General features: G+C 42.2%; 2 protein-coding genes and 1 non-coding gene across 33 annotated transcripts in view; all 3 read right to left on the reverse strand.

Annotated features, from left to right (window-relative positions):
- The window catches only part of clasp1a (cytoplasmic linker associated protein 1a), a 122,623-nt gene extending 114,553 nt beyond the window's left edge, over positions 1 to 8,070 (reverse strand). For all 31 annotated transcript variants that reach the window (XM_049728496.1, XM_049728484.1, XM_049728479.1 and 28 more), the window contains exons 1-2: positions 7,917 to 8,070; positions 4,138 to 4,782 (exon numbers count right to left, since the gene is read on the reverse strand). In XM_049728496.1, coding sequence (XP_049584453.1) covers positions 4,138 to 4,332 — 195 coding nt within the window. In that variant the 5' untranslated portion in view covers positions 4,333 to 4,782; positions 7,917 to 8,070. The remainder of the gene's footprint in view (positions 1 to 4,137; positions 4,783 to 7,916) is intronic.
- Positions 8,071 to 8,456: 386 nt separating this feature from the next.
- Positions 8,457 to 15,670, reverse strand: nifk (nucleolar protein interacting with the FHA domain of MKI67). Its single transcript, XM_049728497.1, has 6 exons — positions 15,428 to 15,670; positions 15,055 to 15,183; positions 13,555 to 13,663; positions 12,783 to 12,994; positions 9,178 to 9,237; positions 8,457 to 8,930 (listed from the first exon to the last, which is right to left on the reverse strand). The coding sequence occupies exons 1-6, from the start codon at positions 15,542 to 15,544 to the stop codon at positions 8,748 to 8,750; spliced, it is 810 nt and encodes a 269-aa protein (XP_049584454.1). The 5' UTR covers positions 15,545 to 15,670; the 3' UTR covers positions 8,457 to 8,747.
- LOC125974410 (small nucleolar RNA ACA64) lies at positions 9,009 to 9,140 on the reverse strand. Its single transcript, XR_007483529.1, has one exon. It is a non-coding gene; the product is annotated as a small nucleolar RNA ACA64 (small nucleolar RNA).
- Positions 15,671 to 17,103: the final 1,433 nt, after the last annotated feature.

Here is a 17,103-nt window from a genome sequence, read left to right on the forward strand (position 1 = left end):
CGTGCCAAGCGGTCCTCTGAGGATGCCATCTGCTCTGCCCTCCACTCGGCCCTCACCCATCTGGAGAGAAAGGACTCATATGTGAGGTTGCTGTTTGTGGACTTCAGCTCTGCCTTCAACACCATTGTGCCGCAGCGACTCATCTGCAAACTCGACGAGCTGGGCCTCAGTACCTCCCTCTGCAACTGGATACTGGACTTCCTCTGTCAGAGGCCTCAGGTGGTGCGTGTTGGCGACAAAATCTCCGCCAGCATCACGCTGAGCACGGGGGCCCCCCAGGGCTGCGTGCTCAGTCCATTACTCTTCACCCTGCTGACGCATGACTGCACTGCGACCTACAGCGACAACCGCATAGTGAAGTTTGCTGACGACACGACTCTGGTGGGTCTCATCACAAAGGGCGACGAGACTCGGTACAGGTCGGAGGTTGACCTTCTGACCACGTGGTGCAGGGACAACAACCTCCTGCTGAACGTAAATAAGACCAAGGAAATCATTGTTGACTTCCGGAAGGGTCACACAACACACCTGCCGCTGATCATCGATGGTGCTGTGGTGGAGAGGGTGAGCTGCACCAAGTTCCTGGGGGTGCACATCAGTGAGGACCTCTCCTGGTCCGCAAACACCTCGTCACTGGCAAAGAAAGCTCAGCGCCGCCTGTACTTCCTGCGGAAGCTCAGGCGTGCATGTGCTCCTCAGGCAGTCCTGTCTACATTCTACCGTGGCACTATTGAGAGCGTCATCACCAGTTGCATCGCTGTCTGGGGTGGTAACTGCACTGAACAGAACTTGAAGGCCCTGCAGCGCATAGTGAATACGGCTGGTAAGATTATTGGTGCTTCGCTCCCCTCCCTGAAGGACATTTACACCTCCCATCTCGCCCGCAAGGCAACCTCGATTGCCAGAGATGTGAGTCACTCGGCTCACTCTTTGTTTGACCTTCTGCCCTCTGGGAAGAGGTACAGGAGCCTGCGCTCCCGCACCACCAGACTTGCCAACAGCTTCTTTCCCCAGACTGTTAGGGCCCTGAACTCGCTACCCCCTTCTGCGTAGCGTGTGGCACTGTTGCGCTATTTTCGGGAATGTCTGCTGTACGCGCACTTGCTCCTTTTTTTTCTGCTCCTCTTATTTATTTATTTATTGTTGTGTTATTTATTCATTATTTATTCAGCACGCTTTTGTTATACTTGTTACTTGTTTGTCTGTTGTGAGCCATGTCTTGTCACCGTGGGATAGGGGGGAACGAAATTTCGGTTTCTTTGTGTGTCTTTGGCATGTGGAGAAATTGACAATAAAGCTGACTTTGACTTTGACTTTTTGACTTTAAAAGGAACTGTCATGGGCAGTGTTCCCTCTAAGCTGCGCAGCTGCGCAATTGCGCACTGGTCGCGCAGTCTTTGCGCACAAGAAATTCCATGCTGCGCACAAAATAAAATTCAGCATGAACTGATAGATTAATATCTAATGTTAGATGTAATCTAATCTAATTAAGTGGACGAATAATTTTCTTTCTGTGCCTTTTTGTAGTGTAAATCAGTAATTGACAGGTGTACAGCCAATGATATGATATGGTTCACTTACGCTACATATATGTATGTCACATATGTGTCCTGCACATCCGTGCCACGCAGGTTAGCTAGCTAACGACAGTGCGGCGGAGTCAAGCGATGCGAATGCTAAATTAGCTAATTATGGGGAAATGAATGAGCGGCGACACATCCACTCGCCAAGACAAAATAAATAAGAGATGCGGCAGTTCTTTTGAGATTGGATGGCTGTCGGAGTGTGTGCAACTACAAGAGGAAACAGTGAAACTGGGTGAGATTTTCTCTTTTTCAAATGAGAAAGGTCTCCTCTGCAAAACATGCAGTGAAGCCAAAGTGGCGGGCGAGTTTACTGAGGGAAAAATATGGAACGAATGGAAGTTGGACTACCTCAAGCGTCACATTCAGAAGAAATGTTATTTGAAAGCTGTTGGAATTGTACAAAGACTCAAGATGGGACAGGGGATCGGTACATTATTGCGACAGCGCAAAAGATCGACAGAAAAGGAACGAGGTGTCACATAAAACAAAATCCGACCCCGAGCAAGTTAAAGTTCTCATTGACTGTTTATTTATTCATTCATTCATTCATTTGTTTATTTATTTAATCTAGTGTTGCACACAGTGGTCCACAGTGAGCACAGGGAGCTTGTGTGTTTGCACAGACACTTGAAAAATTAGAGGGAACACTGGTCATGGGGCAAACATTCACACTTATTTTATTGTTGGACTTAAAAATGATGCCTGCAAGTACCCCCAACCCAATGAAAAAACACTCTGGAAAGTTCTCTGTTCTCTGGCGGTTTTTAGCATATTTGGGAACATCTACTTTTAGATTTAACATTTATGAGCCTGATGACAATGAGAGAATGCCGCCAGCCGTTTGCCATTGTTTTCTCCGTTGCAGGTTGTTATAAAAATGAATAGTTTTTAGACATTATAAGTGACATAATTTGGGCACACCGTGGGATGAAGCAGAACGCCAATGAAGCGGGGGTTCTGCCACAAGATCTCACGAGTGGCCAAGCCTCAGCCACTAGACTTGTGATGATTCAAAATCTGACTTGCACTTCCACAATGTTGCAAATTATAGCTAATCAAAATGCACATAAACCAGTGAGGCACAGCCACTTGCCAAACGCTTCCAAGTCATTACAATACAGTAAGTACAGTTGATACCCGTTATTTGTGGGAAATAGGTGCTCAGCCTACCCACAAATAGCAAAAATGTGTTTGTAATTAAAGTCCATTAGAATGCAATGGGGAGGTTGGAGTGATGTTCGCAGATCCACATGCAGCATTAGACGATTTAAAGGCATTCCCTCCAACTATTCATGGAAGGCAAATTAATCTGTCATCCTTTCTGTCACTTACTATCCCAAACTCAAGAGCTTGCACATTAGTTTTCATGTGATCAGCTTGTTTGAGTGAAATTGAGTGAAAATCAATTTAAACTCTTGATTGAAAATTTTAATTGTGTATTGTTTAAAAGGAAACACGTGACAGCTTGATCAAAGACAAAGATTTTTGATGACGCCGCTAAAGGTTTGTTTTTCAAAGAATTTAGTGATCATCCAAAATCCAACTAGCTTTTCTCCCAACCAGCAGCCTTCACCTTACACACAGACAGTACCAACAGTACCAAAACTCTTCTTTTTTTTTTTTACTGTTGCCACACTCAGATTTCTGAGTCTCACTAACAGTCAAATCTTATCTTACAAAACCAAAGTTAAACAATGATTTTCAACATCATCCCCATCATGATATTGTTGAGACACAATTAGATTTAGAACGGAAACACTAAATAATCATTTTTACTCGATTATATGAATTATGAGATCGTCTGGAGCCAAAATTATAATCATGATTAAAATGTGATTAATTGAGCAGCCCCAACATGACTAAGACTTGAGACATCAGAACATAAATTCTGTTCAATTCACTGCATGTTTATATTTACTGTCCACTCTTGTGATTGTATGTCGCTGCGTGCAGTCTGTATGCTGTCCCATGTGCAGACATCCTTGTTAACTTGTTTTTTGCGTCATCCACAAACGTAAAATGTGCTGACACTTTGTTCCCATTAGCCCAAGCGTCACCACAGGCAAGCGGCTCAGTCACGTGTCCTAACTACTCATCTTTCATGTTTATGTCTTGTCAATATGTACTTTGTTTTCCCTCACATGGTTGCTCAATGTTCTTTTCTTTTCTTTTATGAGGATGGGCTGAGAGGGATCAGTATTGTGGTAACATGTAATTAATATTCATGATATGAACTTAAAATTCAAAAGGCTGGGAGACAGACGTAAATATTATGTATCATCATATTGTTGAATTGTGGGCCATATATCATCACAATATTGAATTGTAAGTTACCCGTATCATGCCACTCAGTGTTTTAATCCCAATTTATTTGGAAGAGGCCTAATTCTGATCTGATAGGATACCATGCATTTTTATTTTTTTTTAATGCTCTGATGACCATCTTGAATTACAAAATAATTTCAATTAGCGTCATCACTCGTAGCATGCAATCAAAATGCATGCGGAAAGAACCCACATCAGAGTTCCCAGCCCCATCAATGGAGTTTACCTTGAAGTTGCTGGAATTGACCCAGGAGCTGGCAATGCCATCAACCATCTTATCAAGTGCAGTCTGATCCTGTTCCAGATCATGAGACTTCTCTTTATCCACGATGTAATCGATGATCTCTTGGCCCACCTGAAGACGACGGCCCACATCTTTCTGCAGGACCTGAGCTAGACAGCTCTCCATGTTGTACTCCATCAACCTGGGCTAAAATAATCACCTTCCCTGTGTTTGTCAGTCTTCCCAGATTTTGATTGGATGATTACAAAATATCCTGAGAGCTCAAAGCCTCAGGAAGTTTCTGTAAACCCCAACACTTGAATATATATTGGTGACTGGGTAAACAATTATCCAAAAGGACCCTCCTTCTTTTTGTGGCTACTGTAAGCACACCAGCAAGCTAGTGGCTGGGCCCTCGAGACTGATGGAGTCGGGCTTTGGGAATGGCAGCAATGCACCATGTGTGTCAAGGCAGCAGCTGGGGAATGTTTACTAGTGCCTCTAACTTGGGGTTTTACTTGGAGCCAAACCACTGCTGCAGTGTTTGCAATGGTGGTTTTGGAGAGCAACAATCAAAGTGGCAAATGGTGAAGGATGAAGGCCAGATCACATCTCCACGTGTATTCCTGGGATCTTCCCCGGAAAGCCCTGAAAAGGCAGAAAACACATGAGAGAAAACACTAATAGAAAAGGCTCAAGATGTTATTACCGTATTTTCCGTACTATAAGTCGCAGTTTTTTCATAGTTTGGCCGGGGGTGCGACTTATAATCAGGAGTGACTTATATGTGAAATTATTAACACATTATTACTTGATCATTAACACATTACTTACTTCGTATTATAGTTGATCACTTCACATGTTATTTTCACTTTAAACCACATGACAGCGCTCTTGGCCTGTGTAATAATTGGAACCACAACTGACAATGACTTTGACCTCAGCGCCGCGTATACTTCCGGAGTCAGCAGTGGTGTTTATAAGATTTCGATGGATTTAGTGATTTGAAGTGGCACGGATGGTTCGATAAAATTTGTATTTATGTTATAGTTATTTGGTGTATAGTTTATATACAGTTACTACATAGGTCTGGAAATATTGGAGCCGCAACTGACGATGAGTCTGACATACTTCCGGGTCAACAGTGGCGTTGTTTACAAGTGACACAAAGGACGAAGATTTTGATGGATTTAGTGATTTGGAGTGACACAGACGGTTTGATAAACGTGTTCTTTATGTTATAGTTATTTGAATAATTGTTCATATATTATGTCAGGCACGTTCTCAGTTACTCATTTGTGTTTATGTAACATTAGCGATCGTATAGTTTAGCCCAGGTATGGGCAAACTACGGCCCGCGGGCCACATCCGGCCCACGGGACCGTTTAATCCGGCCCGCCAACCCTAAATAAATTGTATTATTAAACGTTTTTTTTTTTCCGGTCATTTTGCCTGCAACGACTGTGTTTCCCCAGTAGATGGGGAACCACTCGCCTGCGCATTTACTACCGGAAGCCGTGTCAGAAAGCTCGGTGCACACTCACAAGTGCGTGTAAGTACTCAGTAGTACGGAAATGGCGCACTCGCGCTCTATTTGTATCAGTGCCGAATTTAAAGCGTGGGCTGTGACGACAGCATTCTTGTAATTTGCACGCCGAGCTTTCGGATACAGTTTTACGCTAAAGCCACCCACAAACCTTCCCCTGCAATCCTTCCATTAAAATGAGTCGCCCATGGAAAAGCAAGGTAGACACAGAGTGCCGAGTGTTTAAAAAAAGTGGCCAATTTGGCTCGACGTACGCGACGTGACGTTCAGCCACATGAACATCAACATCAACCCGTCACAGATCTAGGTAAACGGACCAACACCTCAGATCTCTCCTAAGAATTGCCACAACAAATTTTACTCCAGACTACGACACACTAGCAAAAAAAAGAGAGACCAACAACACTGTTCCCACTGAAAATGAAGGGGAGGCTTTCAAGTTTGTTGTAAAAAAATGCATTTTGAATATGATCTGTACAAATAGCAGGGATTGAAACTAGCGACCATTCTCATTTTCAAACAATGCAGGATGCTCAAGGACATTGATGCACCACCTGTTTGTGACTAATCTTAACCTTTAAAGTTCTTAAGGCTTACTTTAAGGAAGTGTTTCCCGTTTCCTCACTTCTGTTACCAGGTGTTTGTGAGTTAAAACTCTGCTCTGATTTTCAGATACCCCTCACCGTGTTGCCGTTCTGATTACTTTATTTGGATGTATGCTTTCACCGATTCTTCAAGATGATATATTTGGTCAGAATGTTTGCCGTTTGATGTGACCTCATAAGATAAACATCTTTCATTAATCTGACCTGCAGGCACTGAAGTGATGGAGACTGTTATTCATAATAACAGTGTCGTATTTTATGAGAATCACTGAGAGCAGTTTTTTAGGGATTTTTTTTTAATGCTGTTAATAAATGCATTTGTTTTCAAAAAACGTTTTTTGAATATCTATGCTTTACTACCTAATAAAGGCCAAAATCTTTTATGCAATGACCTTTACAGGTCGTTTATATTACTTCACACAAACAATACATCCATCTGCTCCTGGTTCGGCCCCCCGGTCAAAATTTAGAACCCAATTCGGCCCGCAAGTCAAAAGGTTTGCCCACCCCTGGTTTAGCCTGTTGTTGCCGATTCATGTCCTGTTGTAAGGAGAGCCTCACATGATTGCATGACCGACTATCATGGAAATACCTGTGAGGGCTGGGCACTCAACTTCACAAATATGACACAGGCGTGTTTATCCACTGTATTGACAGTACACATTCATACACACACACGCACAAACACACTCTCTATTTTGACTTTCAATTCTTGAAAACAATTTCCGACGATATGAAATAATGTGCTTCTTGGAGCTCTATTGAACTGATAAATGGGCCCGATCTTATGAGCAATACAGATGTTTTTCAAATATTTAAAAATTAGTGTGTCCTTTTCCAGTGTGGGTTTTATACATTTGTTTGAGACAATACCTTTACTGCGACAGGAAAACTGTTAAAGAGAAGATTACAAACAAGTTACCTCATACAATTTACAATCACCACACTTGATGGTTTCTTGGTATCGACAGATAAACAGTGTTTCCTGCACGTTCAAGTGTGTCCACGAGTTTAGAACCTGTAAAAGTCGTCTCAATATTGCACCAAAGCGTTAATCTATAACAATTCCTATTAATTATTTTCAGATACCCCTCACCGTGTTGCCGTTCTGATTACTTTATTTGGATGTATGCTTTCACCGATTCTTCAAGATGATATATTTGGTCAGAACACAGGGGGAAAGTCAACCACACGCGGCGTACTACGGAATTACGTGACGACATCATGTGACATTCATACCTAAAGTGCCCTTGATATGGCAGTCTGACATTATTTGTGCTGCCACCCAGTTTGTGTGCTTTTGTGCAGTGTTAGCTGCGCTCCTGCTAACTCGCAGACAGACCATCATTGTTAGCAAATCAAGTAAAAACACCTTGTCAGACTCAACACTTATACCACAAAAGAATCTACCTGCATCAAAATCTCAAGAAATAATTCTTTACATGCACCGCTTCCAGGAGGAAACAGCTGCCCTGTTTATAATAGTCAGACTGTGCATGAGGAATTAAAACTAAAGCTTGTATTGTCGCGAAGCGCTCCCTTTCAATGAGACGTCAGTGAACTGGCAGAGCACGAAGCAAATATGACAATAAAGGAAGCGAGCAGTGAGGATAAACTATTAAAATACCTACCATAATCAGTTTGAAGACTGTTGATGGTCTTGGCAAATTATCTCTTGGTGTTGTTTCGGTATATGGCCTAAGAATCGTGTTTTTCTCTCTCCACCCGGAATGCTGCCTGCAGCACAAGAATGGGATCGTCGCGCGCATGCGCAGAAGGTAGAAGGATGATGGCACTTGGAGAACTGTCGCATGGCAAATCGGAACCGCTGAAGATCCTATGGTGACATCTGCTGGACGACGGTAATACATACAAACTAAATTTCGATACACCGTTGACTTGAAGTTACCTCCTCGAAAGAATCATGTGCGGCGAGTCTCATAGCTGGTATAAGACCATATATATCACAATTTGACATTTTTGTATTACTGTAATTCAGTAGTATATACAAAAACACAAGTCTGCGATATAGGCAGTCGCGCTGGCCCGGATGTCCCATGACAACAGCACAAAACCACTGAGGCTGAGGGAATCATATCCAAATCCTGAGCTATCAAAACTACGGCACATAATAGGGAAATATTTCTGCAGCCAAATATTGTCCAACATGATTTAAGAGGACATTAACATTTATTTGATACACAATGAAAAGAATGCGGTTGTAATTACACTTTTTGAAAAATGCAACATGATACATATTTTCAGCTCAGTTTTTTGCAAACACAATTGATGACATTGATGGTATGATCTTTTTAATGGGGGATGTGACATTTGTATGAATAAAACTTGCATCAAAACAGTATACACTAACAGCTCTGAAACCAAGAGAAAGGAGTCCACCAAAAAACAAGATTCTGGTTACACATCTCTGTATAAATGTCTCAATAGTGCCACAGGTTTCATTACTCAGAATCACTACCCTTCACACCGGCCTTCTCTGTCTCTTCCTCCCCCTCTTCTTCTTCCTCTGAGGAGCACTCATCTTTGTCTACAGACGGCATCTTGACGACAATCTCATCCTCATCATCACAGACCATGGACTTCCTTCGCTCCAGGAAAGAAGGCGTGCAGAGTGGTGTGGTGTCCTAAAGGAGAAGAGATGGACTTGTTAAGTAAAACCTATCAGTTTTAAGTTTGCTTTTGAGTACTGTGACATCGTAGCTACATGTTGGTGCATAACGTTTATCACGTTCGTCACTATGAGACAAACATGGCAAGTTTAATGCACCACATTACTTTAGGCACAGTTATCTGACCCCAGACCACTGACACATCTGGGATCATTTTCAGTCTGCGCCACACCAACAGTAGGAAGATAGTTATGCTTCTTACATCACTGCATGCAGACTCATTCAAGGAATCAGGCTTCTTCTTCTGGGGTACATGGCTAGCCTATAAAAGAAAAACACAGGGTGAAAATGCCTTCTGCTCTATGGTGCTGTAGTTATTCAAACACACACATGCATGCAAAGTTGAATGGCTGTAAGATTGTACAGTTAGAAATTCTACCACCAAATTTGGGAAAACAAGTGCTTTTAAGTCAAAGTTTTTTGCAGCCTTTTGGTCTAACTAAGCACGGTGATTTATGTAGAACACAGGTGTCAAACTCAAGGCTCGGGGGCTAGATACAGCCCACCACTTCATTTTATGTGGCCCGCGAACACAAATTGTGCATCAAATTCATGTGTCATTCCTAGAATTGCAAATTGTCTTCACTTTTAATTTTTTTTTAAATATTTGACCAGTTTTTACTCATCCGATTTGAAAATGAGTTATTTCTCAATTTGTTTTGTAGCTTTTACTGTATATAATATCAGGTGCTCGTACATTTATTTGGGTTGACAGTCATAATGTCCCTCCGAAAGAAGCTATGATTACAATGCGGCCCGTGAAAAAAAAATGAGTTTGACACCCCTGATGTAGAATATTATTTAAAGTGAATTTAATATGCAGATCAGTATCAAGTTCCACTTCAACTACTGTGCATGTCCTTTAATCTACGTACACTAATTTGTAGATTACTGGATATTAACAATGACTTCACAGTGATGCACGATTGCATTCCATAAAAATTTCAACAAATCAGAGGTTGATCAATATCCCTGAAAACAGATTGACTTCATCCGTGAAACATTATAAATACATGACTACATTGAGAATTACCAGATTTTTTAAAGACTATAGGCAACACTATTTTAATAGTTTGGCCGGTCTTGTGACTTTTACTACAGTAGGACTTGTGTATATACTAAAAAAAGACCTTGGACTAGCACCCAAAATCTCCATTCCATAATCATGTTGACTTTCTTTTCGTGGTTGGCAAATATTTTGGTGCAGTACTGACAGTGATGATTAGGTGGTGCTAATGTACCAAATGTATTTGCCTCCTGTCTAAAAGCAAGTAGAGGAAATGGAAGCAGAAGTAGTAGTACCAGTCATAGACAGATCGCAACAAATGTGTGACATATCGCTCGTTTAACATGCACCTTCCTTATGCCACAGCAAGGGTTTACAGATGCAAGAGCTAAACACCTTTGACCGCAATGCAGGATTGTAGTTAAGCTAAACAATTTTAAACTAAAAAAGAAAAACCTTTCCGTAGTTAGAAGCCAAAATTAAAAATGAAACTGGAACTTGTTCGCTGTCATCACCATAGGGTGTGTTGGAAATTCACTCTAATGGCCTAACATCACTCTGTGTGCGTGTGCGTGGAGTCAAAGCGCACTCGTCTCATTCAGTAAAAAAACTAAAAATATTCAATATATATCAGGGCTGCTCGATTATGGGTAAAAATCATTATCACGATTATTCTGTTCAATATTGAAATCTCAATCATTTACACGATTATGTTTTTGAAATTGGAAAACCATTTATTGAACATGTTTAAAAAAACACTCCTCACACTCAACACTTAAGTGCGAGTGGGGGCAGGGCTGCCTGTTGCACGACACGAGTTTTCATCGAATGGAGCGTCCATCATCACGCCATGCGACTGTTTGTGACCGAGGTTGCCAAATCTTTTCCCCCTGCCTATTTAAGACTTGTTTACAGTGTGTTTTGCGGGGTTTTATTTTGAAGTCTCAGAAGAGAAAACCTGGCATTCTTGAATGTAAGTAAACTGCCGTTCAAAACCATTTAATCGTCCCAAAATGAGCGCGTTCACAAAAACGTCCATGGAGAAAATATGTGCTACGCACAATTCACGTTCGTCCAAAATATGAACGAGTTCATAAACCTTCGTTCATTGAACGCGTTAAACTATAATACTGCCTGTAAAATTTGGCCTGGATCTCCACTCTCCACACACGGGGCGGGGGCATCACAGTTGGGTTGCGCATGCACGTCTCAGAACGGAAGCACCAAATAATCTTCACTCTTCCATGATGACATCACAGAGCTGGTGGATGTTGGAGACCTTGTGCTCCTCCACCTTGCGTTTGAGGATGCCCCACGGATGTTTAGGTCTGGGGACATGCTTGGCCAGTCCATCACCTTCACCCTCAGCTTCTTTAGGAAAGCAGTGGTCGTCTTGGAGGTGTGTTTGGGGTCATTATCGTGTTGGAATACTGCTCCGCGGTCCAGTTTACGGAGGGAGGGGATCATTCTCTGCTTCAGTATTCCACAGTATATGTTGGCATTCATTGTTCCCTCAATGAACTATAGCTCCCCAGTGCTAGCAGCACTCATACAGCCCCAGACCATGACGCTCCCACCACCATGCTTGACTGTAGGCAAGACACACTTGTCTTTGTGCTCTTCACCTGGTTGCCGCCACACGCGCTGGACAGCATCTGAACCAAATGTTTATCTTGGTCTCATCAGACACAGGACATGGTTCCAGTAACCCATATCCTTAGTCTGCTTGTCTTTTTTAGAAGAGGCTTTTTCCTGGGACGACAGCCATGCAGACCAATTGAATGCAGTGTGCGGCGTATGGTCTGAGTACTGATAGACTGATCCCCCACCCCTTCAACCTCTACAGCAATGCTCAGCACTCATACGCCTGTTTTCCAAAGCCAACCTCTGAATATGATGCTGAGCGCGCGCACTCAACTTCTTTGGTCAACTATGGCGAGGCCTGTTGTGAATGGAGCTTGTCCTCTTAAACCGCTGTATGGTCTTAGCCACCGTGCTACAGCTCAGTTTCAGGGTGTTGGCAATCTTCTTATAGCTTAGGCCATCTTTATGTAGAGCAATAATTCTTTTTTTTAGATCCTCAGAGTTCTTTGCCATGAGGTGCCATGTTGAACTTCCTGTGACCAGTATGAGAGTGAAAATACCTAATTGAATACACCTAATCGCCAATCACACCTAACACCTCAGTACATTAACTCGTCGCATTACACAGGGAGGAAAAATGCCTAATTGGTCCCAATTTTGGCTTAATTTTGAGATTTTCAGTTGGGGTGTACTCACTTTTGTTGCCAGCATTTCACACATTCATTGCTGAATTTTGAGTCACTTTGAAGTAACAATAAATTTACTTTGCTATCCAAGCTCTACAGTGACTACTTAACAATGGATCAAAGTGTCATTTATTCAGTGTTGTCCCATGACAAGATATAATTAAAACATTGCAGAAATGAGAGGGGTGTACTCACTTTTGTGAGATACTGTATATCATGCTGTACTTTTCATCCATATCGCCAGCCCTAGAACGGCACGTTTGAACAATGCTCTGAGTTTCCTAACAATAAGAGTGAAACAGCGCACGCTCTGACCATATTTCTTAACAGACAGGGATTTTGAGTGCAAGTCAGAGCTCTACTGTTCTGGGTCTCGATTTTTGTCAAATAAATTTCCCCCCAAAATGCGACAATACAGGACATTGTGAGGGCAATAAAACACATCGGTACAAAAAGGAAAAGTAAGAATTGTTTTTGTTGGTGTATAATTCCCCTTCATAAATGAGCACTAGGAAATAGGGAAACACTTACAAATCCTGGGAAGTCATAATCAATGCCTTGTCCTGCAAGCCTCTTGCGGAGCTTTCTCTCTTTGTGTAAGAGCTTGTTGGTCATTTTGGAAACTTGGTCACTTGTTCGCTCCATGTTGTAGCGGGCAACAGCTGGCTTAGAAGGCTTTTTGAAAGTCCTCTGGGAGCCGGCAAACAGCTTCTCGTGCAATTTCTCTGGTGGAATTACATGACCTACAAAAAGGGGATGCGCAGTAGGTTGAGAATATTTGCATGTGCATTTTATCAATCAGCTTACATTACAACACAATTAGAATGAATAAAAAGTAAACATCTACGGAACCGACTTTGTCCACACTTCAAATGAATGACTTAAATGAATGAATGCTGATTTAGATAAGATGATTCTTTTGAGACAATAGCTCACAAATCCAATGCATACAAATCAAACAAAACTGGGGACCATGGAAAGTCATTGGCACTTTATTCAACATGTCTGATATCAATTTCAAGGCACATGCACTAGCATTACGCGCTCTTTGTGGACTTTCCACGCATCCGATCGGCTAAATGAGGCGGGCTGATATATTGCAATTATTGTTGTTGGTTTTTTACATTCTTATGCAACATGGAAACTGTGTCACTGTGCTTCTTTCTGCTAATCAATACTAGTGTCGCTTTCCTTTCTGGTACGGTACTGGTACATAGAGGGCCTAGAATGACAAAACCAGTTCGTGTTTAAATTTGAGACTTAATCTTAGTGATATCGGAGGCACACCCAACACAATACTCACATTTAATGAGTCTCTCTCCCATTAGGTAGTTGTTCATAGTCTCAGCTACAATTTTGGCGACTTCATCACAATCAAACTCCACGAATGCGTAGCCTTTGCTTCCACCCGTCTGAAAACAGTAGCATATTAAAAGAATTATATAAGAGAAAAGAATCATAACAGCACTTGTGACCACACCACCAAACGTCATCATTCAAGTACTTATATTCTAACACTTACGATGGAGGAGAGTGAGTTTTGTCACATATTCACTGAACTGGTCATTTTTCACATTCTTTCTTAGGCAAACACACTGTTGAGATATTTTAACCTGCGTGTTCAAGCAAGCGTGCTACATCTTTTTGCCTCCAGATAACGCCACACCCCAAAATGACACCACATCGTTTACAAACTCTAAATGGCTAAATTAAACTTTACATTGTCTCAGGTCCAATATTCCATCTAAACCAGTGGTTCTTAACCTGGGTTCGATCGAACCCTAGGGGTTCGGTCGAACCCTAGGGGTTCGGTGAGTCGGCTTCAGGGGTTCGGCAGAGCTGGTATGAGTGAGAAAGGTCTACTCTGCAAAATACACAGCAAAGCCAAAGGGTACAGCCATTGGTGAAGTGAGGACAGACGTGAAAAATAAGTAAACAAATTAAAGTTAAATTTGTACATATTCTAGTGACATTCATGCATCCATCCATTTTTTGTTCCGCTTGCCCACACGGGCGTCGGAGGCGTGCTGGAACCTATCCTACCAGTCATCGGGCAGTAGGCGGGGGACACCCTGAACCGGTTGCCAATTGCATGGCACACAGAGACGAACAACCATCTGCACTCGGACTCACACCTATGGGCAATTCGGAGTGCTCGATTAGCCTACCAAGCATGTTTTTGGGATGCGAGAGAGAACCCACGCGGGCATGGGGAGAACATGCAAACTCCACACAGGGAGGGCCAGAGGTGGACTCAAGCCTGCACCCTCTGAACTATGAGGCTGACGTGTTAACCAGTACCTTTGACATTTATTAAGATTTTTTTTATTAAATAAACTGTGTAATGAGATATTTTACAGACAAAGAGTTACAGGAATTTACACTGTATCACAAGCTTCAGCACGTCATTTTGGAAAATGTGAATGTTTTAACGTGAACAAAATGTTGTCTGTAAAGGTGTATAGAACTCATTTCTTCCACACCCAGGCCAAAGAATGACTTTTACCATGGCCAAAGCAGTACGCTAACACATGTAACATAAAACACACAAAATATCTTATGAACACCAACAAGATTGTGTTTTTCATTTAAAGTGAGCCAAATCACTTATATTAAAAGTAATGAAAACTGCTACTGTGATTTGATTCTTTTAATAAGCCATGTAACATGCTATGATCAAAGGTTTTGATCAGTGGTCCCCAGTGTGCTCAGGGACCTTTTGTGTATGCCCAGACACTTGAAAATTTTGAAGGAACATTGCTCACGTCTATCATGATTCCGTTAAAATGAGACGTTTCTTTACCTTTTTACTCCTGGATAGTCGTAGCCGTAAAATTGTTCCAAACTGTTCGAAGTAGTCTCGGAGCTGTGGCTCAAAGAGCCCAAGTGGCAAATGGCCGACATATACCACGCCAGGTGTCAAACGGTTGCCCTGTAAAACAGAACACACATTTTCAGGTTCAATCCGCGCATATATCGTACAATAACGTACAGATTTTTTTTATATCCAAACTGGACATTTTAACGTACCCTGAACCCCCCCTCTCGTCAAACTAGCAAGTTAGAAATACCATAGCGTATGCCCGGACGGTAACTTTGCTACGCAGTCCTCCCAGGTCCGTATTATGTATTTTAAATATCGTTTTGGTTATGATTTATGATGAACATTAACCCACCTTGTTGAAATTCTTCATCTCCTTTACCTTCTTTTTGAACTCATTTTCTTGCTCAGGATTCAACGACAGTAACTGTTTTCCGATCTTAGAACTCGCTTTTCCTTTACTTTCAGTCATGTCGGTTAGTTATCACTGAGTGGCATTAATTGTGGAATAAGAAAAACAAACCTTCTACTTCTACTGATACCACGTTGATCTCAACATCCGGTTGACCATGTGGTGACGCAAGGACAACGAGTAACAAGTTACACGTTTGTGGTGTGGCTGAAATAATTTGCAGCGCCCTCGATCGGTATGGCGTGAGACTACAGAAGAGTTGGGAGGGGCCATGTCCAAATTCTTGACTTACACCCCACGCCCCTCTGAAGTGCACGAAATGTACGAAATGGAAACCTACGTCATAGACTTGCCATCCATGTTGAAACCACGCCATCGAACACAGCGGCAACTGGTCTGTGTTTTGGGAGTTCTGCTGCTTAAAAGTGGTTGGGAAACACCAGGCTAATGCTCCTCTAACTTTCTGGTGGGCTTGCTGGTGATGCCATGTCGGCTCTACAGCAACACCTCCTGCTGGTATTTCGCTGACATTGTGTGTTTTCTGTGGTTTGGCGCTGCTGCTTATTGTTTATTTACTTTATCTGTCTGTCTGTCTGCCTGCCTGCCCGCCTATCTCTCTCTCTCTCTCTCTCTCTCTCTCTCTCTCTCTCTCTCTCTCTCTCTCTCTCTCCTTTCTCCTTTCTCTCTCTCTCTGCCTGAACGCCCAGTCCGTCTGTTTGTCTATCGGTCGATACATCTATATCTCATAACATCTATCTATCCCAGGGGTGGGCAAACTTTTTGACTAAGCAGCTGTATCCATATCAAAAATCTTATTTGTCGATATATAATTTGAATAGTCTGAGTGAATAGTCTATGACACTAAAGACTAAAAACTGGGTCTGTCGATTGAAGAACTGTACATGTCCGTGATGTAAAACAACTTACTATGTTAGTCACAGAATTAATGAAATAAAGATTGGATGTCTCTGCTAAAGTTGAATTATTGTTTGATAGTTGTCCATTTATTTTAGTTTGCCCTGTGGGGCAATCACCTGTGTTATTTTTTTTAGCTGGTTCCATATTATTTTGACATTTCCATTTGATTTTTTCAATTATGGTGATAAAGAAATCAGCCTTTGCTTTTCTTAAAGATCTGACTTCCTTATTTCTTAACATGGCAAAGTGTCAGGCAGGGAACAAGGCGGAGGACTTGGATGCAGAGTCTTTCTGTTCTCTGATTTATTCCAACAAATGATGATCAAAAAATACAACTCAAGGCGCCTCTTGCGAGGGAAACACTAGGCAAAAAGTTCAAACAAAAAGCGTCGCACTCGGGCGAGACAAAAAGGGCTATGGGGAACAAGGCATACACACAAAGCGTCGCTCCGTGGCGAGACAAAAAGGAGGAATCGTACTGGGAGTTTGGACGTCAAGGAATCGCTGGTGGTCGGGACGAGGCAAGACACACTGGCACAAGACAAGAGGAAGACACGGACTAAATACACACAAAAGGGCTGGGACGCAGGTGCTGACAATTAGCGCCAACCATGCAGGTGCACACAATCGGGATCAGGGAATACAAGACAACCGAAAACAGAGGAAGGAAACACAAACTGAAATGGAAGGGATGACAAAAT

Source organism: Syngnathus scovelli, chromosome 8 (assembly GCF_024217435.2).
Source record: "Syngnathus scovelli strain Florida chromosome 8, RoL_Ssco_1.2, whole genome shotgun sequence".
Taxonomy (NCBI): domain Eukaryota; kingdom Metazoa; phylum Chordata; class Actinopteri; order Syngnathiformes; family Syngnathidae; genus Syngnathus; species Syngnathus scovelli.